Source organism: Apis laboriosa, unplaced genomic scaffold (assembly GCF_014066325.1).
Source record: "Apis laboriosa isolate Shangri-la unplaced genomic scaffold, ASM1406632v1 scaffold93_cov139, whole genome shotgun sequence".
NCBI lineage: Eukaryota > Metazoa > Arthropoda > Insecta > Hymenoptera > Apidae > Apis > Apis laboriosa.
The window spans coordinates 363,406-375,721 of record NW_025224820.1 but is presented as its reverse complement, the minus strand read 5'-3'; the positions used below and the strand labels follow the sequence as shown (position 1 = coordinate 375,721).

Sequence of the window (12,316 nt, the reverse complement as noted above, 5' to 3'; positions counted from 1 at the left end):
TTCATTGTTTCGAGACACTAAATTCATTTTAGAAATATTGCTATTATAATGTATTTTATATTTATATTTCTTATACTATAAAAAAAAAGAAAATAAAAGAAAAAATAAAAACAAAAAAAGAATTTTAATAAATTGGTACTACAATACTATGATACCATAGTTACGATTATAGAAAAATTGATTATAGAATGAATATGATCAGATATCAAAGGCAATTCAGTTTAAATTACGATATAATAGTCTTAATAGTCTAGACTTAATAATCTCAATAGTCTATAATCAAGATTCAAGATCCAAGATTAACACACTTGATATATCGATTACATATATAATTACTATGAATATAATTGCTCTTCATTATCGGCACATTAATTGTTACTTAAATCAAGTTAAAATTAGTATTCATATGGAAAAGAATTAATTCCTATTTTTTGGGAATTTAATAAAAGTTCATTGATAACAATATGATATAAATATGAAAAAGAAGCGAAAAACGGAAACAAGATTAAAATATTGATTTTAAATTAATACAAAGATAGTTATGCAACGATTATAAAAAATTATTACGTTATTAATATTATTTAGCTGCGAAAAAATTATATATTATGCATGTAAATATTTTTGAAAAAAAAATTCATAAATTTTTAATAGATTTTTATTAACAAATTTTGTATTGTACATTTTTCTATTGATAATATTAATAACAAATTAACACTTTTATTAATTTCAATAATTTCGAATAAAGAAATTTAATTTTGAAAAAATTTCATTATTTCATTATTAAAATTTGTAATTAATTAATTAATTATTATTTATTATTATAATTTATTATTATTTATGAAGTTAAAGTTAAAAATAATTATTTAAACATGAAATATCTAAAAAGTCCTAAATTCATTTAATTCTATTATATTTTATTAAGTACAACTTAATTTGTTTCTATTTTAAGTTTTTATAATAAATTTTTCAAAACAGAAAAAATTATTTGTTAATCGATTTTAATGATTATGTGACAAATGTTTCAAAAATTCAAAATAATATATAAAAAATAAAAAAATATCTATTAATATCTGAATATTCGAGATAAGCACACAAGGAGGTATTCTTTAATATAAGAAAAAAGAAAAGAAAGAAAAGAGAATCTCGTAAGATATTGGTTCGTCCCAAACAGGTTTTTTAAATACATTCTTTCTCATCTTGATCTTCGCCATTTGTGCAACCAACTTCTTATGAATTATCATTCTTCATTTTGAGAGATTAAGATATGAACTTTAAGATATTTTTCTTTTTTTTTTCTAATGAAAAATCTCTATTAAGTAGATAAATATTATATTTCAAACAAAATACGATTCATCAATTATGTTATATTGAAAATGAAAGCTTCGATAATTTTTTTTCTTAATGATATTAGAATTTAATATAATATAATGCATGTAATGTTTTTATAAAAATTTATTTACAATTTAATTTTTTTATTTATTTCTTTTCTATGAATTTATTTTTAAAATTAAAAAATATTATATTTATTTGAAAATATAGTTATTAATATAGTAAATTATATAGTAAATTATAGTATATAAGTATATAGTAAATTAAAAAATTTCTACTTTTTTATTTAATAATGCAAATTATATCTCTATTATTACCAAATATTGTTTAAAATTTAATTAAAATTTTGACATTTTTTAACTAACTTTCGATGTATGAAATGAATTATAACTTTTATTTTTTAAAAAAATAGATGTCTTATTAAAATTTTTAATATCCAAATGAGATTTATATTGCACTGCACTTATACTTATACTGTATAGTTAAACATTTTGTTACATATGTATGAAAATTATAATAATAGAAATAATATTGTTTTTAAAACAATATCAAAAATTAATAAAGATATAATCATAAAAATATCAATAAATAAAATAGTATTATTATGTTTAATATAGAATGATGGAATATTTAATATTTAACGAATTTTTATATTAGAAGAAATATAACTAAAAATTATTATTAATATAACTAATATAATTAATAAAATTAATTAATTTTAGCAAAAATATTATTTTATATAGATTCTTTATACTTATTAATTTTTATTTCTACTTAAATCGGCAACTTTTTTCAAGATGGTTGTTTATAAAGTAGACACAATAATGCAAAACATGCAAATTTGAATATTGAGATAGGATTTGTTGTGCAAAGATTAAACATCTCGAAATATTTAACGAGTTGTAATATTCACAATTTACATATCTATAATAAAAATAAAAAATCTGATTTTTTATGAAAATCGAATTAGAAATATAAAACACGATTGTCACCTAATAAATGGTAAAGTAAGTATTGCTATAAATTTTATTACACATATATACTTATTTGATGATTGCGAAAATAATTGCAATAATTTTGAAATATTGTAATAATGTAATATAATTATGAAATATAAATTTATGATTTATTTTATATAAATAAATTATATTATTTCAATTATATTATTTATAAATTGAAATTTCTTTTTTAATTATTTTATTTATTATCTTTTATAGATTATTTTACTATGATATAATGATTTAATTTAATATAAAAATTGATATATAGATATATATATAGATATATTATTAATTTCCTATTATTATAATTATTTTTAACTTTTGTTACAATTATTTTTAAATTTTTCTGAAATTTTTCATTACTGAAAAAATGATAAAATCATATGTTTACTAATTTTTTATGCCAATTTGTTTATTCTTTATTAAATTTTTCGTAATTGTAAATAATGCATTCCATATTTCCATTTCGTTACAATATATGATATTTTGGATTAAATTTTTATCTTTTTTTATATTAAAATTGTATTTATATCGTATAAATAATATTTTTAACGAAATATGATTTGATTGAATAAGAATATAATTATTATAGTCGGATATCTATTTTGAATATTTATAATAATATGAAAAAATGTTGTATATAAAACTTACACTGTATAGAGAGGGACATATTATGATACAAACATTTTTTGCGTGGATAAAGGTATAGAAGAGATTTCAAGGTCATCTCTATTTTTTTAAATGGAATGCTTTTTTTTATCACAATATAATAATTGATGTTGAGAAAACTTCAGTAAGCATCAGTCATTGAAGATCATGCAAGATCAAATAGTAAAATAAAATATAATAAATTTTTTTTCATTACAGATGTTCGAATTGGTGATTGTTTTATATTTAATGTTGATAAACAATATTTTTCAATGCTTTTCAAAGAAAAAAATCTAATGGAGTTAAGTTTGGAGAATCAAAATATAAATATAAGCTGTTCAATATTATATATAATTAATATAATATTAACATGAATTAATAGTTAGTCTCAGTCGATTGCTAAATTAAGTAGCTGTATCCATCCAAATGAAGTTTTCTTTTGAAGTGAATATAATCCTCATTTATGGTGAAATGTAACAAAATTCGAAAAGAGCTGAAATCTTGTATACTGAACAATTTCCAAACATATACATCCTTCACATCAAATATTTTAAAAATTATGCACAAAATTGAAAAAAAACGGAAATTTCTGTCTTCGTAAAAGCAATCATCGTAAAACAGTAATTAATGAAAAAAATGAAACTAATGTTCTTGCAATGTCATAATCCGCAAATTAGTTCTCGATAGAGAACGTGAGTCGGATATCAATAGAAGGAGCGTGCTACGAATTATTACACGGCATAAATTTCATCCATTCCTTATTATTCTCTATCAAAAGTTACACGATACAGATTTTATGAATCGCATCGCATTTTGTCTATAAACTCTATATGAAGTACAAATAAAGAAAACAATTTTTTTTTCAATACTATTTACCGATGAAGCTTATTTTATTAACCATGAAAATCTCAATTTGCATAATGCGCATTATTAAAATGCTGATAATCCACATAAGTTACGACAAGTTGAGTATCAACGACAATGGTCAATTAATGTGTAATGTGGAATCGTTAGTAATCAAATAATCAGATTTTTATTTCATCATATTTTATGATGAAAATCTTATTGGCGAAAAATATGAACATTTTATACAAAATAGGACTTTATTAGAAAACTTTTATATTAAAACTTTATGTATTAAGGACTTTTTATAAAATGTGTCACTAAATATTCGTCAAATGATATGGTTACAGCGATGGATGTCTCTCACATAATGCTCGGAAAGTAAGAGATGCACTTAACGAACTTTATCCAAATAGATAGATAGGACGTGGGGAATTTGTTTCTTTATCTCGCTCTCCAAACTTGACCCCATTAGATTTTTTTCTTTGGAAAAATTTTATTCATCAATATTAAATATAAAATAGTCACTAATTCGAACATGTCCTATAATATAAGAAAGTTTATTGTTTGACCTTGCATGACTTTCAATAATTAATGTTTATTGAAGTCTTCTCAACATCAGCTATTACATCGTAATAAAAAAAAAATAGTATTTTATTTAAAAAATAGAAATAACCTTAAAATCTCCTCTATATCTTTCCACGTAAAAAATGTTTATAATATGCCTCCCCCCCCTATCCCCATATAATACAAGTTTTAATACAATTTAATACCCCATTTAATACAATATAACATTTTTTCATATTACTACAAATAACGGCAATGTTCAAGGTAGACATAATGTATCCTACTCTGTATAATATAATATTCTTATAATCATATTTAAAAATATTATATATATATTATATATATTGTCAAATATATATTATATATATAATATATATATAATATAATTATAATATATATATATATATATATATATATATATATATAATATAATATATGTATACATATTATACTGTGAATGTATATATATATTACTTAAAACTAAAAACTGTCTCTCATTCCAATTACTAATAACAATTTACAAGATGCATATTATTACATCTATAATACATCTAATAACACATGTGTATCTTTCGAAGTTAGCTGCCTAAATCGATTTTTTATCTCAGTTTTAAAAAATCATTAGATCATTAAATCATTAAATCAAGAATCTGACACACATAGAATTCGTCTTCGATTTATATACATTCCATGTTAATGAATTAAATGACCAACTATGAGAAAATAAGGAATGGTATAAAACATAATTAATTGATATGATTATTTGTTCACTACATTAAGAATAAAAATTGATTGAAAATGTAATATAAGTTTTAATCATGAACTTAGTTTTTTTTTTATTTTAATAAATCAAAGTATCAATTTATTATATTAATAGATAATGAAACGCAAAAATTATTAATGGAGTGCGAAATATTTTATAATAAACTTAATATTATATTAAATATTAATGATAGCATGATATAATAAGGATGTTATTGAGAATTAATTATTGACATATTAATAACGATATATTATTATCTCTAATCTTAAAAAAATATTATATATAGTTGTATTATTATATGTATTAATATATATTATATTATAGTAATTATTTAATAATGATATTATTATTATATTTTTGTATTAATTTACTATTAGAAAGATTTAGTTTGTTCATAATTGAAATGTAATTCTAAAAATTTAAATAATGAACATAATATGAAAAATTATTTTTAAGTATAATATTATAATTCATTATGATATTCGTTGATCATATATTTGCATATTATTATTTAAAATAAAATGTATTATTTTTTTAATATATTTATGAATGTAAAGATAAAGTAACTTTTATAAAATAACAATAAAAGAAAGGTGGTAAAAATAAGATATATATTAAAAAAAACATTTTGATTATAGAAATTGTATACTTGTTTTATAATTATAATATTTATATATATATATCAAATTATATATCATATCATATTCATTTAAAAATTCCATTATTAATAATCATTTGTGAACGCTTTCTTTTGATTTTTGTATATTTTTTTATCAAATATTTTGAAAATTAATATTGTATATTTTAGAAATTTTTATAATTTTGAGATTGTAAAATTTTTGGAATTTTTTAATAAAAAATTTTTTTTGATGGGTTTTTTTATTTATAATAGACATTAAGAAAATAATCTAATCAATGGATAATTATTAGAATATTTCCTTTAAAATTTTTCGTTGACATAATTTTTCTATTTATAAAAAATAAATATATGAAGAAAAAAATGAATAAAAAATCATGAAAGGGTGCATAAAACAAGAAACAGATAAAATGAAAAAAAATATGAAAAATGAAAACATTTTTATTTAAGATATAGATATCATATAGTAAAATTAAAATATCGCTGTAGTTGTATTAATACTATTAAAAATATTAGTTATCTATTATATAGATATTAATACATAATATATTATTTATGCATACAATAATTGTATATACTACAATTATTTATTATATTCATTTTTTAATTATATTTATTTTTCTTTATATTTATAAAAATTTTTATTTTTTACTTTCTAAAACAATGTATTTTATCTCTTTCATGAATTGATTGACATAACGAAATAATATTCATATTAATTTTTTAATTTAATTTTTCTGAATAATAAAATCATAATATTATTATGTTTTTCTTATATAAATATGTATTTTTCATAATATGTAACATAATTTATATTAAGCTTAAAATATACTAAAAAACAAAAAATAATTCCTAAATTTAAAAACAAAGATAATTATTTTATTAAAAAATAAAATATAATTTTAAAACAATATTAATTAAAATATTTCAATTAACAACAAAATTAAAAAATCTACAATTAAAATTGAGCAATCAAATATTTTAATAATATTTTAGATTACTTTACAGATTAAAAAGATATATTCTTATTCGTAATTTTTTGATGTGTTTCTTTTATAAATATATATGTTAATAAAATTAGAAATATACTTCGTACACTTATTTAATATATTAAAGAAATTAACCTCAATCTTTTTTATCATTATTCTAGATATATCTAATTACATGTAATAAGAAATGTATTAAATTAATATTAAAAGACATTTCAAGAAAACACAAAATTTTAGTTGGAAATAAATTTCATTTTCTACCAATCTATCAAATTGATTTGTATACATTACAAATGAAATTTGCATATTAACAATATTATTGTTTAATGATAAACTTAAATATACACGAAGATCAATCAATATAAAAATACAAAATGAGAATAAAATGAGATAGAAAAAAATAATATATTTGTGGGTATTTATTAGAAATGTGTAAAGTCGAAATGAAAAAACTGAAAAAAAAAAACTAAAAAGAAAAGAAAAATTATTTCGATACTGAATATGTATATTTATGTATGAATTCCACTGAATGACAAATCTGTATCTATATTATTTCGAGAATACGAAAAAAAAAAAAAATTAAATATAATCTTTGAATACATTTTTTTTTATCGAATCAATGATTTTTTAAAAAATAAATAATCCACGATGCTAGCTAATAATAATTAAATTTTATTTTTGAATAAATATATATGTATATGTGGAACTTATAAAATAATTGATTAATAAAGTGATTCTTGATATAAAAATTTTTTATGATATAAAAATATATCGTATATATCATATATATAAAAAATATTATATATCAAATTATATATTATATATAAAAAATATATTATATATAAAAATATTTCTCATTTATATTTTTGTAATATTTATAATATATTTATATATANATATAAGTATAATATATAATATAATTATATATAATAATATATAATATATATAAAATAAATTATATAATATATAATTATAAAAAATTTTATTAATTAAGACAAATTTTTGTATACAAAATAGAATTAAAAATTATAATTAATCATATAGAATAAAATGTCACATAGAATACAATACAAGAGAATACAATCAAAACGTAAAGTGCGCTTTGCAAAGAATATAAACATTTTCCCGATATATCAAGAAAGACTGGCAGAGAAATAATCCAAGAAACAGAACAAACAGAACGACAAAACCAAGTATAAATCTACTATCCAACTATAAAATATTCGCGGTTTATTAACATCGTTATTTTGCTATATTAATATTATTTTTCAAATCATAAAGTACGTGAAACATATATTTTAAAATATATTTCCGAAAATAATGCGAATAACATTTTTACGATTAATAATGAAACATAGATATGCAATATTTTTTATTTTATTTAATTGTTAGGAAAATAATTGAAAGCTTATATATAATAATACTTATATATAGTTTTCCTGTAAAGTCAAAATGAAAAATTATGCTATTTCTATCTTTATGCTGAAGCTTGTTTCTTTTTTTATGATTTACGAGAAGAAAACATGTGTTAGTTTACAAATAAACTAGTAATGTGAAGAAAGAACAAAATATTAGACTACTACTTTTATCATAATTAATTCAATAATGAAGAAATGAGTAATCGCGACATAAATAAATACGATTCTCTTTTAATGATTGTTATCGTAGATCATTTATGTGAGTATTACAATAGCATTGCTGCGGAAATTGATTAGTTGTCATGATTTCTATCTATATGGATTTCTATATGGATTTTAATCTAGAAATTGATTACTTGATTTCTATTTTGAATTTTATTTTAAAAATTAATTATAAATTATTGCCATAATTTGTATTCTAATATTTTTTCATTTTCTTTTTATGAATAATTCTTTTGAAAATTATATATATATATATAAAATAAGATTTCCAAATTAAACATATATTTTAAGTTTTAATTAAAAATATTATTGTATAATATCATATTACAATATTCATTTAATATTTTAGTAAATTGATTATTATTAAACATAATAATAGTATGAATTAAAATTTTGAAAATTTCTATCTATTATAATATATTTTCATTTCTAATAAATATATTTATTAATCTTTTTATACGAAATATATTATATTTTATATATATATATATGCGAAACACACATTTTTTAAAAAATAAAAATGAAACTAATTCATATTAATCACAGAAAAATTATAATACAAATGAAAAACTAATAATTGATTAATTCTAGAATAATTTAATAATTTTATATTAGTTTTTTTACGCATTTTTTACAAAAATATATTATTCGTTTATTTTGAACTCAGTTTATCACAGATTACTCAGAAATATCACATTGCTTATAAGGTAATCTAATAATTAATACTATAAAAATACATTTTAATTAATACTATAAAAACATTTTTTATCTTATAATATTGAGAATGAATCAATGTAATATAATAATAATTTTGGATTAAATACAAAATATATTATAGTCTATATTTATCAAAGTTCAATTTTAACTCTGATTCTATTCTAAAATTACATCAATAGATTACTGAATATGAATTGTGCATATTGTACAGTATTTCACTTTTTGCTTCAAATTATAATGTTAAAATAATAATTCAATAACATCAATATTCTATAATATAAAATAATAGTATAAAATAGTATAATAGTATAATAGTATAATAGTATAATAGTATAAAAAAGTAAAATTAAGAGATAAAGAAAATAAGAAAAAAGAAAAAATTTCTAAATCTAAAATGAAAATTTCTAAATGTCAAAATATCATTGTTTTTAAAATAAACATTTTAATTAAATTAATGATGAATCATATACATGCAATATGAAAATTTTACCGTAATAGTTTCAGATTTCAAATATATTACCATGCACTGATAAAGAACATTACTATTTCATGGAAAAAATTATCGTTTTAAAATCCTTCTTGGAATTATGAAAGAGAAAGAAAAAGAAAGTTAGAGAGAGAAAGAATGAGTAAATGAGTAAGTGAATGAATGTGCGTGCGTACGTGCATACGTGTGCAGATGTGTGCATGCGCACACGCGCAGTGAGTGAGTGAGTGAGTGAGCGAGTAGGTGAGTGTGTGCGTGCGTGCGTGTGTGAGAGAGAGAGAGAGAGAATTAGTATAATGCAATAAAATTTCGTAATAAGAAATCAAAATTATCTTTCCACTGAGTGTAAAAGCAGTAAGTTATCGGGTGCTCCACATAATTAAGTTAACAACGAATATAATACTGGTCGGAGTTTCTCGATTGATCATTAACACTAAAAAAGGAAAGAAATAGGGAGAGAGAGTGAAGCAAAGATAGAAAAACAGAAACAGAGTCAGAGACTTGATATCGCGTATTTATAATTAAATTAAAAAAAAATATTACGTTGTCGGATCTCTAATCGAGCGTCGAATATTACTGTTATTTACCTTTCTTCTTTGCCTGGGACAAACAAAAGACTATTTGTATCGCATGGCGGGATACTTAAAAAGCTGTAGAACGCTTGTATTCGCACATTGAATGTTAATAATTTTTCTATCGAATTAAATTGTAAAAAAAAATTTCTTTTCATCGTTAAAAATATTATTTTCATCTATATTTCATAATTATCATCTGCCTTAATTATCAAAAAATCAACTATAATGAATGAATACTTTTTAACTACACAATGGACAATTTAATCATCTCTGCATAAATAATTACATCTGCGTACTACATTATTTGAATTTAATATACTAATAGAAGCATTAGTATGTTAAAAATAAAAATATTGAAGTTCATTTAATTCAATACTTTATGAAATATAAAATAAATATAAAATAATATTTTAGTATTGAATTGACTTTTTAATCAACCTAGCTAAACTTTTAATTTAATTTAATAAATTTAACGAATTTTTTATAAATTTTATAATATAGATTTATAAATTTAACAAAAATAAAATTTAATTTATTTTATAAAAAAATTTGCATAAAATTTTCAGAAAAAGTATTTTTCATTATCTTAAATAATATAAAGAGAAATTATATTTGAACAAAATAGATTTTAACTTCACTAATTCTTCTCTAAACATTAACTATTTTAAAAAAAAAAAAAAAATAAAATCTAATCCAGATTATAATAAATACCAAGAATATTTCAGAATAAAAAATCCAAAAAAGTCTTTAAATAAAGAAACATTCAATTACTTACCTTAGCCATAGTGATGGTATTTATGGCAGCATTAAAATGAACGAAGATGAACAGAAGAATGGCAACGCGTATCATCGGAATCATCATCATATCCTCAATTGGTGGTACGTCCTCGAGGGTCGAAGGACCAAAGCCACTAGTCTGATACGTAAGTAACACGCACGTCACATACATTCACTGTTCCTAGCACATGATATCTTTTTTTTCATGATCTTTTTTTCTCTCTTCTTTTTTCTACTTGCGTTTCTTTTCTTCGAAGTGTTTTCACAATCTTGTTAGACTTTTTTATCACTTTCGTTTTCCGTAATTAATATAGATCTTTGATTTTCTTTTAAAGAACGACAATGAGGGTAAAATTGCATGCAAACACTTCCACAAAAGAACGCAAATATATGTCCAGCCGTGGCAACTGCCGTCGAGCAACTGGCACTTGCTCGTTTGCTGGAGCAGCTTGTCTCGGTAACTGATGGCAGACTCTCTGTTGCAGTTTTGTATGTTACGCTCCTCTTCGTCACTATGGAATTTCGATGGTTAAAAAGTGACGAGGATTTCGTGCTCTTCATCACTTCTTAAGGGAATTACAAGATCATTTTTTTCAATAATTATTTAGTTTGTTTTAGCTATTCGGATACTTTTCTTATAATTGTATTTCTTGGTTCGGACATGAAAAGTTAAATTCTGTTAGAAAGATATATTATTCAAAAGATTATTTTAATAAGATTTATAGACATTATGAAATCTGATATTTTTATAATGTATCATTAAAAGGAAAACATTTAGTAAAACGGCTTATTAAATTATGATCTATTTTAAATAGTGTCATATAACATATATTCTTTAGAATTTAAATATTAAATAAAAATATATTTTAAAAAAGTTTACTTATTTATTATTTAATTATTTTATAGATTTAATTGGATTTTTAACAAACAAAAAATTAATTTACCGATTTTATCTTTTTGTTTTTTTTATTGGAAAAAAATATTTATATAATGTTTATTTTTATCTTTTTCTTATCACATTTTAATCTCATCAGAAGTTTTTTTTATTGGTATTTATTTTATATTTCTCTTAATGCTGCTTCACTGTCTGACAGATAACAGTAAAAATAAACTAATTCTATTTTTAATTATAATATAATTATATGTAAGTAATTATGTATAAAAATCTTAATTATTACTTATTTATAAATTAAATATAATTATAATAACAACAATCGATTAATACAATTATAATAACAATTATAATCAATTATAATTTTTTGTAAAAACTCTTTATTAGAAATTTTATTATATTATATATATGTATTATATACATGTATGTACATCTATATTATATATACACA

The 12,316-nt window shown here is 19.7% G+C and overlaps 1 protein-coding gene across 4 annotated transcripts in view; it reads right to left on the bottom strand.

The window, feature by feature from the left end:
* The window catches only part of LOC122719670 (SPARC-related modular calcium-binding protein 1), a 35,997-nt gene extending 24,643 nt beyond the window's left edge, over positions 1-11,354 (bottom strand). For all 4 annotated transcript variants that reach the window (XM_043945676.1, XM_043945677.1, XM_043945678.1 and 1 more), the window contains exon 1: positions 10,972-11,354. In XM_043945676.1, coding sequence (XP_043801611.1) covers positions 10,972-11,145 — 174 coding nt within the window. In that variant the 5' untranslated portion in view covers positions 11,146-11,354. The remainder of the gene's footprint in view (positions 1-10,971) is intronic.
* Positions 11,355-12,316: the final 962 nt, after the last annotated feature.